The sequence below is a fragment of the Pseudorca crassidens genome, chromosome 16 (assembly GCF_039906515.1).
Source record: "Pseudorca crassidens isolate mPseCra1 chromosome 16, mPseCra1.hap1, whole genome shotgun sequence".
Lineage (NCBI taxonomy): Eukaryota > Metazoa > Chordata > Mammalia > Artiodactyla > Delphinidae > Pseudorca > Pseudorca crassidens.
In genome coordinates this window covers 53,518,773-53,532,165 of record NC_090311.1, presented here as the reverse complement: position 1 = coordinate 53,532,165, position 13,393 = coordinate 53,518,773, and the positions used below count along the sequence as shown (strand labels likewise).

Below are 13,393 nucleotides of genomic sequence, written 5' to 3'. Positions count from 1 at the left end.
GTTTTTCTGTAACATCTTATGGAAAACCCAAATGAACTTTTTGCTCAACCCAATACATGCCTAAGCATTGAATGTATGCCACCAACCAAGTCTGGAAGACTTATTGGTTCCAGACATCTAAGGAAATCTCTGTCAAATCACTGGCTGACCACTAAGCAATCCAAGCAGACTTCAATGACCACATATGATAAAACATGCAGACATTACAAAGTTCAGAAAAGGTACTAAACAAACAAATAGGAACAAGAAGAACAAATAGCAATAATAAGAAATCCTGGGAAGGGGGACAGAATCTGTTTTCCAGGATTGCCAATATATATATTTTAAAATATCCAGTTTTCAGAAACTTACAAGGCATGCAAAGATACAAGAAAGGATGGCCCATATTCAGGAAAAGAAAGGACTATTAGAAATTGTCCCTGAGGTAATGTAAATTGATACAGCCACTATGGAAAACTTAAAAAACTGAAATAGAACTACCATATGACCCAGCAATCCCACTACTGGGCATATACCCAGAGAAAACAATAATTCAAAGAAAACACATGCATCTCAATGTTCATTGAAGCACTGTTTACAATAGCCAGGACATGGAAACAACCTAAATGTCCACCGACAGAGGAATGGATGAAGAAGATGTGGTACATATATACAATGGAATATGACTCAGCCATAAAAAGGAACGAAATTGGGTGATTTTGTAGAGACATGGATGGACCTAGAGACTGTCATACAGAGTGAAGTAAGTCAGAAAGAGAAAAGCAAATATTGTAATAATAACGCATATATGTGGAATCTAGAAAAATGGTATAGGTGACCTCAGTTGCAAAGCAGAAATAGAGACACCAATGTAGAGAACAAATGTATGGATACCAAGAGGGAAAGGGGTGGGGTAGGAGGAACTGGGAGACTGGGATTGACACATATACATTATTGATACTATGTATAAAATGGACAACTGATGGGAACATGCTGTATAGCACAAGGAACTCATCTAGTGCACTGTGGTAACCTAAATGGGAGGGAAGTCCAAAAGGGAGGGATATCTGTATGTGTATGGCCGATTCATCATGTTGTGCAGTGGAGGCTAACACAACATTGTGAAGCAACCATACTCCAATAAAAATTAATTTTAAAAAAAAGGAAGAAATGGTTCCTGAGGAAGGCCAAGCATGGGGCTTATTAGACAAAGACCTTAAATCAACTATTTTAAATATGTGCAAAGAGTTAAAATAAACCATTCATAAAACTAAAGAGAACAAATAGAAATTCTGGATTTGAAAAATACAATGACTAGAATGAAAAATTCAAGAGAGGGACTCAACAGCAGATTTGAGCTGGCAGAAGAATAAATCAATGATTATGAAGATATGTCAATTGACATTATTCACTGAGACACAGAAAGAAAAAATATAGATAAAATAACAAAGCATAAGAGGCAAATAGGACACCATCAAGTATACCAACATGTGCATAATGGAGGTGCAGAAGGAAAGAGAGACAGAAGCTAAAAAAGTATTTGAGGAAATAATGGCCCCAAACTTCCCAAATTTTATGGAAAACATTAATCTACATATCCAAGAAGTTCAATGAACTCCAGGTAAGATAAATTCAAAGAGATGCACACTGAGAGAAATCACAGTCAATCTATCCAAAGACCAAGAGTGAATCCTGGGAGCAGCAATAGAGAAGCAACTCATCACATACAAGGGATCCTCAATGAGATTAACAGCTAATTCCTCATCAGAAACCTTGGAGGCTAGAAGGCAGTGGGGATGACATATTCAAAGTGCTGAAAGAAAATGCTGATAATCAATAATTCTATGTCCAGCAAAACCATCCTTCAGAAATGAATAAGAGGGAAGGGTAAGCTGGGACGAAGTGAGAGAGTGGCATGGACATATATACACTACCAAATGTAAAACAGATAGCTAGTGGGAAGCAGCCGCATAGCACAGGGAGATCAGCTCGGGGCTTTGTGACCACCTAGAGGGGTGGGATAGGGAGGGTGGGAGGGAGACACAGGAAGGAGGAGATATGGGGATATAGTATATGTATAGCTGATTCACTTTGTTATAAAGCAGAAACTAACACACCATTGTAAAGCAATTATACTTCAATAAAGATGTTAATAAATAAATAAATAAATGTTAGGCAGACCAAAAAAAAAAGAAATGAACGAGAAATTAAGACATTCCCAGGTAAACAAAGCTGACAGAATTCATTGCTAGCAGACTTGCTCTGCAAGAAATGCTAAAGAGAATTCTTCAGGCAGAAATGAAAGGATACTAGACAGTTATTTGAATTCCGTGAAGAAATAAAGAGCACTGATCAACATAATTATGTAGGTAAATATAAAAGACAATATAAATGTATTTTTGTTTGTAACATTTTTTCTCCTATATTATTTAAAAGCAACAATTATAAATCTGTGTTAATGGGTATACAAATTATAAGATGTTATTTCTATGACAATAATAGCACAAAAGAGGAGTGAGGGAACAGAGCTATCTAGCAGCAAAGTTTCTGTTAATAAATAAAATTAAGTAGGTATTATTTTAAAGCAGAGTGTTATATATTAACATATTTCTTGGAAAGAACAGTCTCTTCAATAAATGGTGCTGGGAAAACTAGATAGCCACATGCAAAAGAATGAAACTGGACCACTATCTTATACCACTCACAAAAATTAACTCAAAATTGATTAAAGAACATAAGATCTGAAGCCATAAAACTCCTAGAACAAGGTGGTAAGCTCCTTGACATTTGTCTTGGCGATTATTTTTCTAATTTGACACCAAAGCAAAGGCAACAAGAGCAAAAATAAACGAGTGGGACTACATCAAACTAAAAAGCTTCTGCACAGCAAAAGAAACCGTCAACAAAATGAAAAGGCAACCTACCAAATGGGAGAAAATATCTGAAAGTCATATATCTGATAAGAACTCATACAACTCAATGGCAAAAAACAGTAATTAAAAAATGGGCAGGGGCTCCAAATAGACATTTTTTCAAAGAAGACATAGAGATGGCCAACATGACAAGGTGCTCAACATGACTGATCATCAGGGAATGCAAATAAAAACCACAATGAGGTATCACTTCACACCCATTAGAATGGCTTTTATCAAAAACACAAGAAATAACAAGTATGGGTGAGGATGTGGAGAAAAGTAGTCCTCAGTGCACTATTTTTGAGAATGTAAATTGGTGCAGCCGCTATGGAAAACAGTATGAGGTTCTTCAAAAAATAAAATAAAACTATATGATCCACTTTTGGGTATTTTTCAAAGAAAATGAAAACATAACTCAAGAAGATATACACACCCCATAAAGGATTATAAGGGAATACTATAAATAATTGTATATTAACTGTATGCCAATTAGATAACCTGGATGAAATGGACAGACTCCTAGAAAGACGAACTATAAAAACTGTCTCAAGAAGAAATAGAAATAGAAATCCTGGAAAAGTACAGGCCTAGATGGCTTCATGGGTGAATTATACCAATTTTTAAAAATTCTACCAATTAAAGAATAATAAATAATAAATATCAATCCTTCATAAACTCTTTCAAAAACAAAAGAGACAGGAACACTTCCCAACCTATTCTATGAAACTAGTATTAACCTGATACCAAAGCCAGACAAAGACATCACAAAAAAACTACAGACCAGAATCTGTTTTGAATATGGATGCAAATATCCTCAACAAGTTACTAGTGATTTGACTCTAGAACCACATAAAAAAGATCATACCATGATAAGAACATTTAACAAATCATGAATACGGAGGAACTTTCTCAACTGGATAAAAAAAATGTATGAAATACCCCAGTAACATCATACTTAATGGTGAAAGATGGAAAGCTTTTTCCCTAAGATCAGGAACAAGACAAGGATTCCTGCTTTCAACACTTCTATTCAACATTATACTGAAAGTTCTGGCCAGGGCAATTAGAGGGGACAAAAAAGAGTAAAAAGGTTCCCAAATTGGAAGAAGTAAAATTATCTCTCTTTGCAAATCACATGATCTTGTGTTTAGAAAATTCTAAGGAATCACAAAAAGAAAAAACTACTAAAGCTAATAAATGAATTCAACAATAGACCAACAACAAAACCAGTTATATTTCAATACACAAGCAATGAACAATGTAAAAGGGAAATTAAGAAAATGATTCCATTTATAATAGCATTAAAAAATAATTAGGAATAAATTTAACTAAGGAGGGGCAAGACTTGTACACTGAAAACTACAAAACATTGTTGACAGAAATGAAGAAAACTTAAATAAACAGAAAAACATTTCACATTCATGAATTAGAAGACTTAACATTGTTAAGATGGCAATACACCCCAAACCTATCTAAGGAGTCAGTGAAATCCCCATCAAAATCCCAATGTCCTCTCTTGCAGAAATGAAAAAGCCAATCCTAAAATTCATATGTAATTGCAAGGGGGCCTAACAGCCAAAACAATGTTGAAAAAGAATAAAGTTGGAGGAAGCACATTTCCCAATTTCAAAACTTACAAAAATTACACAGCTACAGTAGTCAAAAGAGGGTAGTACTGGCATAAAAATAGATCAATTGAATGGAACGGACATTCCAGAGGTAAACCCATACATTATGGTGAACTGATTTCAACAGAGTGCCAAGACCATTCAATGGAGAAAGAACAGTCTCTTCAACAAAAGATGCTGGGATAACTGAATAGGCAAATGCAAAAGAAGAAAGTCAGACCCTTACCTCATATCATATATAAAAATTAACTCAAAACAGATCAAAGACCCAAATAAAAGCTAAAATTAAAAGAAACTATAGAAGTAAATCTTTATGGCCTTGGATTTGGCAATGACTTCTTACATATGACACCAAAAGCACAAGTAACAAAAGAAAAACATAGATGAACTGGACTTCGTGAAAATGAAAATCATTTGGGCATCAAAGGACACTATCAAGAGAGTGAAATGACAAATCACAGAATGGGAGAAAATATTTGCAAATCATATAAACGGTAAGGGTCTAGAATCCAGAATATATATTAAAAAAACCCAAAACCTTAAAACTCAACAACAAAAAGACAAACAACCAAATTTAAAAATAGGCAAAGGACCTGAATGAACATTTCTCCAAAGAAGATGTACATATGACCAACAAGCACATGTAAACATGCTTAAAGTCGTTAGTCATTAGGGAAATGTAAACCAAACCACAATGACATACTACTTCACACCCATTAGGATGGCCACAAAAAAAGAAAAAGAAATGGAAAGGACTTCCCTGGTGGTGCAATGGTTAAGAATCTGCCTGCCAGTGCAGGGGACATGGGTTCAATCCCCGCTCCGGGAAGATCCCACATGCCATGAAGCAACTAAGCCTGTGTGCCACAACTACTGAGCCCACGCGTCACAACTACTGAAGCCCACGCACCCTAGAGCCCATGCACTGCAACTACTGAGCCCACACACCTCAACTACTGAAGCCTGCGCGCCCCAACTACTGAGCCTGCATGCTGCAACTACTGAAGCCTGCATGCCTAGAGCTCATGCTCCATGACAAGAAGCCACCGCAATGAGAAGCCCACGCACCGCAACGAAGAGTAGCCGCAACTAGAGAAAGCCCGTGCGCAGCAGTGAAGACCCAACGCAGCCAAAAAAAGAAGAAAAAAAGAAAATGGAAAACACCAAGTGTGGGTGGGGGTGATACATTGTTGGTACGAATGTAAAATGGTGAGCTACTGTGGAAAATAGTTTGGCGGTTCCTCAAAAACTTCAACATAGAATTTACTGTACGACTCACTCCCAGGTATATACTCAAAAGAACTGAAAACATATGTCCACATAAAAGTTTATGTACACGTGTTCACAGCAGCATTATTCACAACAGCCAAAAGGTAGAAACCACCCAAGTGTCCATGAATTGATGAATGGATAAGTGTGGTGTATCAATACAATAAATGATTATTCAGCAACAAAAAAAGTACTGATACATGCTACAACTTAGATGAACTTTGAAATCATTACGGAAGTGACAGAACCCAGGCCATATATTATGATTCCATTTATTTGAAATTTCCAGAACAGGTAAATTCATAGAGAGAAATCTGACTAGTGGTTGCCAGGGGCTGGGAGGAGGGGGAAATGGGGAGTAACTGCTTAATGTGTGTGGAGTCTGCATCTGGGATGATAAAGAAGTCCTGGAACTAGATAGTGGTGATGGCTGACTGTACTTAATACCACTAAATTGTACACTTTAAAAAGGTTAAAATGGTAAATTTTATGTTATGCGTGTTTTACCACAGTAAGAAATAAAACATATACTTAAAAAGTCTAATTCTCTATGAACATTGATCTATACAAATATAATTGCTTCAGGTCTTTTTTTAAATTATTGCTTTCAATTTTCTTGCCCCTACCCAGAAGCCATATAGTGAAGTGACAAAATACTGCCACTGTGACTTTGGGGCCCAACAAAGGCTAAGTCCAGGTCAGCCCTGTCACTTACCAACTGTATAAAATGAGACAAAACTCCTCTCTTTGTGCCTCAGTTTCTTCATCTGTAGAATAGGGAATAATATCAATTATTCAGGGTCCTGAATAATGACAATACTATAAATAAGGAATAAAGGAGCTCCCACTTACCAAGGTTATGACAATAAAAAATATTTGTAATGGAATGAAAAACACTAAATGAATGAAATACCATGAGTCCATAATGACAATCAATTAAAAGAAAGCCAGAAAAGAAAAACTGTCACTATTCATAACTACTTCATAACTCCTTACTTTTAACATTAGTAATTAAGGGAAAAGAAACATTTGTTTTTCAGGAGGAATTACATTTTAGAGTAACCCAGTAATTCCCAATGATTAAGAAAAGCTTTTCAGAAGAATGCTAGACATAAAAGTAAAATGAATACAGAATTAACAAAATGCATTTCACAAATTCCGATGCAAATTTTGATGTGGGTAAAAATTAGCAACTGGTATTAAAATAATTAGAATTGGACGGTCATATTGTAACACCACACAAATTACTCTGGAGTTGCAAGGGGAGCCACAAAAGCTTGGAAAGCACAGACTGCCATCACCCTAACCCAGTGGTTAATCTTAGCTTTACTCATAGTGGGTCAGATACTGTGTCTTCTGATGTACAATAATGCAGAAAAACTAGATTAGTGGTTGCCTAGAGTTTAGAGGGAAGGACGGGGGGTGGTGACCACTTAAGAGTATGGAGTTTCTTCTTGGGGTGACAAAAATGTTCTAAAACTGATGTGGTGATGGTTGCACAAAAATGTGAATGTACTAAAAACCAATGAATAGTAAACTTTAAACGGGTGGTGTGTGTGTGTGAACTTTATCTCAATAAAGCTGTTACCACCCCCAAAAAATCATATACAGCTATATCCAGGATAAAGTATTTTCAATCCAAACAAAATTAAACATATAGCATCTACAGAGAAGAAAATGGGATTGGAGAAAAATTAGGTACCCAAAAGTATCAAACACAAAGAACAGAGAGTCTAAAGAAAAAACACACTAGAGAAAAAAAGTACTGAGAAGTATCTCCTCCATTTGAGCTGAGAATAAACATTTACGTAGTATCACAAACGTGTGGCACAGTGACCACAAAAGTTCCACAGCAGTTAAAAATGTTGAGAAATTACTGCTCTAGCACCATAATATTAAACTACCAAAATTTTAATAAAAGTGTAGTTTTCAAATTGTTGTATCTCAGAAGTTAACATATAACTTCAGCCTTGACTCTGGCTGAACAGTGAGATTAATACTCCGTCATTCAGGCTTCCCTGATGACGCAGTGGTTGAGAATCTGCCTGCTAATACAGGGGACAAGGGTTCGAGCCCTGGTCTGGGAGGATCCCACATGCCGCGGAGCAACTAGGCCCGTGAGCCACAACTACTGAGCCTGTGCGTCTGGAGCCTGTGCTCCGCAACAAGAGAGGCCACGATAGTGAGGGGCCCGCGCACCGCGATGAAGAGTGGCCCCCGCTTGCCGCAACTAGAGAAAGCCCTTGCACAGAAACGAAGACCCAACACAGCAAAAATAATTAATTAATAAACGTGTCCCCTGCATTGGCAGGCAAAAAAAAAAAAAAAAAAAATACTCCGTCATGCAAGATTCAACCAAAACATCTACTTAACTGTATGTTATCACTTACATGTGGAATCTAAAAAAATACAACAAACTAGTGAATAAAACAAAAAAGAAGCAGCCTCACAGATACAGAGAACAAACTAGTTCTACCAGTGGGGAGAGGCAATATAGGGGTAGGGGATTTTTTTAAAAAGGGTTATTATGGGATTATATAAAATAATTTGTGTGAAACTTTTGAAAGTTGTAAAGCACTACAGAATTTAAAGACTCTTTCATTCAATAACAAAAAATACATTAAAAAATGTCTATTCGGTGCACCTGTATTTTGATGGTTTGTTCTGTCTCACCTTTTGCAGTGAGAAATGTAGTTTAACTACCTATGTTTAGATCCTTTAGGTCTCTCCATTCTTTCATCCATTTCTTCCTCCCCTTCTGTTATCCTTGCCTTCCACAAGAACCAGATCCACAGGGAAATCCAGAATACCTCAGCTAAGACCAGGATGCCACCCAGCTACAGAAAGGCCCGCCAGAGCAGGAGCCATCCCACCCCGTCGTTTGGGTGGGTCTAAAATAAGTCTTGCTGCCAATGGCCAAAAACGCTAAGGCCTAGATCCAGACTCAGCATAGGTGTCTGCCCGAAAACAACAGGCTTGCCCCAGTCCCAGCAGGCAGTGGGCATCTGCTCTATCTGTGAGTTATCTCCTTGGGGGCATAGGAGCCTCTTCCCAGGCACCCTGATCACCAGCTAAATCCTCACGAGCGCTCTCTCTCCAGACAGAGGTTGAACATGTTTCATCTCCTTTCTTACTCCATTCCACCTCCTCACTCTTATGCCCAGTTCTGGCTGGGAGCTCTTCATACAAGACTACCTACCCTCTGCCCAGAATCACAATGCCTCAAGAGTCACTAACTCTCTGAGTGCTGGCTAACACTCAGAGACTCTTGCTGTCAAATCCCAGAGCCAGACTGCATCCTTCGCAGACCAGCACGGGCTGTGCTGAGCCCAAGATGCCCTCTGAGCCTTCCCTTCCACACCTAGCCCTCCACAATGGTACCACATGGGCTGAGAATGAGGCCTTGAAGGACACTCTCTTGCTGCCTTTGACACTCCTACCTGGGTGAAGTGAATGCAGGGCATCCATGTTGGGGGCACAGTGCCTGGTAGACTGACACATAAGTCATCTCTCCAGGGCACCTGAGACTTTTTTCTCAAAAATGTACAGAACTGGAGAGGAGTCAAGATGGCAGTATGGGAAGACACGGAGTTAGTGTCTCTCCTCAACTAGGGTGCCTGCCGGCTGCTGGTGGGGAACTCTGAATCCCAAGGAGACAGGAGGAAGCCCAGAGTGAACCGGTAGGACGCAGGGGGACCCAGAGGGGAGGAGAAGTGGACGCCAGACAAGATCAGCACCCCTGAGGCTGGGGAGATCAGGAGAAGCAGGTGGGAGGGACTCTCCGGGAAGAGCAAGAAAGGAGCAGAGGGCGATTTCCTGGCCACTCAGGCCGAGGAGTCTGCTGAGCTCCCAAGCTGCTTCCCCCACCTCCAAAGCCCCCTCCAGGCTGCATGGGTCCTGGGGGCATAGGAGGGAGGCCAGGGAGATCAGGAGAGGCAGGCAGGAAGGGCCCTCAGGAGGAGTGGGAAAGGAGCAGAGGGCCACTGCCCTGCCCACTTGGGCCCAGGGAGCCTGCTGAGCTCCCAGGCCAATCCCCCGCCCTCCAAACACCCCTCCAGGCTACATGGGTCCTTGGGGGCATAGGACGGAGGTGGGGAGACCAGGAGAGGCAGGCAGGAGGGGCCCTCTGGGAGGAGCAGGAGAGGAGCAATTGCCCCACCCACTCAGGCATGGAGAGCCTAAGGAGATCCCAGGCCAGTCCCCTGCCCTCCAAGGCCTCCCTCCCCGCCCCAGCCGCACTGGTCCTGGGGGCATAGGCAGGAAGTGGGGGTGGGGGGGGGGTGCTGGTGATCAGGAGAGGAAGGCAGGAGGGGCCCTCCCAGACCCCAGACCAGAGGAGCAGGAGAGGAGAGGAGGGCATTTGCCCCACCCATTTGAGCCCAGGAAGCCTGCTGGGCTCCCAGGTGAGGTCCCCTGCCCTCGAGAGCAGGCACGCCTGGGTCCCTTCTGTCCCTTCAGCCTAAGCCCCACCACCCATAGCTCCCAGGACCCTTTCCAGCCCTGTGGGTGCTGAGCACTGGCCCCACCCACTGCACAAACCTTGCCCTTGCTTAGGCCCCACCCTCCACAGCCAAGGCCTTCCCCCACCACCCTGCCCTTGGTTTTTTGTTTTTTGTTTTTTTTTTCTTTTCCTTCCTGCTCTTTTTTTTACTGTTGTGGTACTGATGTACCTTCCAGTTGCTGATTCATCTGTATTTTTATTTTTACATTTTTTCTCACATATCTGTTAGTTTCCTAGTCTAATTTTATTTTTTACTTTGTCATTGCTCTTTTTTTTTTTTTGGCTGCCCCACATGGCTTGCGGGATCTTGATTCACGAGCCTACGGTCAGGCGGAAGCTCCTGAAGCGGGAGCTCCAAGTCTGAACCACTGGACTAACAGAGAATCTCAGACCCCAGGGAATATTCATAGGACTGAGGTCTCACAGAGTTCCTCATCTCAGCACCAAGACCCAGCTCTACCCAAAAGCCTACAAACTCCAGTGTTGGAAGCCTCAGGCCAAACAACCAGTAAGACAGGAACACAACCCCACTCATAAAAAAAAAAAAAAATGAGACGGCAAAACAAAATGTCACAGAGGAAGGAGCAAGGGAAAAACCTACAAGACTAAGTAAATGAAGAGGAAATAGACAGTCTACCTGAAAAAGAATGCAGAGTAATGACAGTAAAGATGATCCAGAATCTCAGAAACAGAATGGAAGCACAGATTGAGAAAACACTAGAAATCTAGACAATAAATACAAGAAATCTTAACAAAAATCTAGAAGAACTAAAGAACAAACAGAGATGAACAATACAATAACTGAAATGAAAAATACACTAGAAGGAATCAATAACAGAATAACTGAGGCAGGAGAACAAATAAATGAGCTGGAAGACAGAATGGTGGAAATAACTGCCAAGGAGCAGAAGAAAGAATGAAAAGAATTGAGGACAATCTCAGAGACCTCTGGGACAACACTAAATGCAGCAACATTCGAATTATGGGGTCCCAGAAGAAGAAGAGAAAAAGAAAGGGTCTGAGAAAATATTTGAAGAGATTATAGTCGAAAATGTCCCTAATATGGGAAAGGGAATAGTCACCCAAGTCCAGGAAGCACAGAGAGTCCCATACAGCATAAACCCTAGGAAAAACACACCAAGACACATAATAATCAAACTAATAAAAATTAAATTCAAAGAAAAAAATATTAAAAGCAGCAAGGGAAAAACAAAAAATAACATACAAAGGAATCCCCATAAGGTTATCAGCTGATTTTTCAGTGGAAACTCTGCAGGCCAGAAGAGAGTGGCAGGATATACATAAAGTGATGAGAGAGAAAAACCTACAACCAAGATTACTCTACCCAGCAAGGATCTCATTCAGATTCCATGGAGAAGTCAAAAGCTTTTCAGACAAACAAAAGTTAAGAGAATTCAGCACCACCAAACCAGCTTTACAACAAATGCTAAAGAAACTTCTCTAAGCAGGAAACACAAGAGAAGAAAAAGACCCACAATAAAACCCCCAAAACAATTAAGAAAATGGTAAAAAAAAAAAAAATTACATATTGCTAATAACCTTGAATGTAAATGGATTAAATGCCCCAACCAAAAGACACAGACTGGTTGAATGGATACAAAAACAAGACCCATATATATGCTGTCTACAAGAGACCCACTTCAGACCTAGGGACACATACAGACTGCAAGTGAAGGGATGGAAAAAGATATTCCATGCAAATGGAAATCAAAAGAAAGCTGGAGTAGCAATACTCCTATCAGATAAAATAGACTTTAAAATAAAGACAGTTATAAGAGATAAGGAGGGACACTACATAATGATCAAAGGATCAATCCAAGAAGAAGATATAACAATTATAAATGTTTATGCACCCAACATAGGAGCACCTCAATACATAAGGCAAATGCTAACAACATGAAAGGAGGAATCGACGGTAACACAATAATAGTAGGGGACTTTAACATCCCACTTACACCAACGGACAGATCATCCAAACAGAAAATAAATAAGGAAACACAAGCTTTAAATGACACAGTAGACCAGATAGATTTAATTGATATTTATAGAATATTCCACCCAAAAGTGGCAGAATACACTCTCTTCTCAAGTGCACATGGAACATTCTCCAGGAGAGATCACATCTTGGGTCACAAATCAAGCCTCAGAAAATTTAAGAAAACTGAAACTGTAACAAGCATCCTTTCTGACCACGACGCTATGAGATTGGAAATCAATTACAGGGGGAAAAAACTGTAAAAAACAAAAATACGTGGAGGCTAAATAGTGTGCTACAAAATAACCAAGACATCACTGAAGAAATCAAAGAAGAAATTAAAAACTACATAGAAACAAATGACAATGAAAACACGACGACCCAAAAACTATGGGACACAACAAAAGCAGTTCTAAGAGAGAAGTTTAGAGCAATTCAATCTCACCTCAAGAAACAAGAAAAATCTCAAATAAACAATCTAACCCTACACTTAAAACAACTAGAGAAAGAAGAACAAAAAAACCCCAAAGTCAGTAGAAGGAAAGAAATCATAAAGATCACAGCAGAAATAAATGAAATAGAAACGAAGAAAACAATAGCCAAAATCAATAAAACTAAAAGCTGGTTCTTTGACAAGATAAACAAAACTGATAAACCCTTAGCCAGACGCATCAAGAAAAAATGGGAGAGGACGCAAATGAAAAAGGAGGAATCACAACTGACACTGCAGAAATACAAAGGATTATAAGAGACTACTACAAACAACTATATGCCAATAAAATGGACAACCAGGAAGAAATGGACAAATTCTTGGAAAGGTACAATTTTCCAAGAATGAACCAGGAAGAATTAGAAAATATAAACAGACATATCACAAGTAAGGAAACTGAAACCGTAATTAAAAATCTCCCACAAACAAAAGCCCAGGACCAGATGGCTTCACAAGCGAATTCTATCAAACATTTAGAGAAGAGCTAACACCAGTCCTTTGCAAACTCTTCCAAAAAATTGCAGACGGAGAAACACTGCCAAATTCATTCTATGAAGCCACTATCATCACCCTGATACAAAAACCAGAAAATGGTATCACAAAAAAAAGAAAATT

General features: G+C 39.6%; 1 protein-coding gene across 4 annotated transcripts in view; it reads right to left on the bottom strand.

The window, feature by feature from the left end:
* The window catches only part of MAT1A (methionine adenosyltransferase 1A), an 81,110-nt gene that overhangs the window by 45,548 nt on the left and 22,169 nt on the right, over positions 1 to 13,393 (bottom strand). For 3 of the 4 annotated variants that reach the window (XR_010935912.1, XM_067710370.1, XM_067710368.1), the window contains exon 7: positions 6,507 to 6,558. The exons of the other annotated variant lie outside the window; for it this stretch is intronic. Coding sequence is in view for 2 of the 3 variants with exons in the window: in XM_067710370.1 (XP_067566471.1) it covers positions 6,507 to 6,558 (52 nt within the window). In the remaining variant the exon portion in view is untranslated. The remainder of the gene's footprint in view (positions 1 to 6,506; positions 6,559 to 13,393) is intronic. 4 annotated transcript variants of the gene reach the window in all.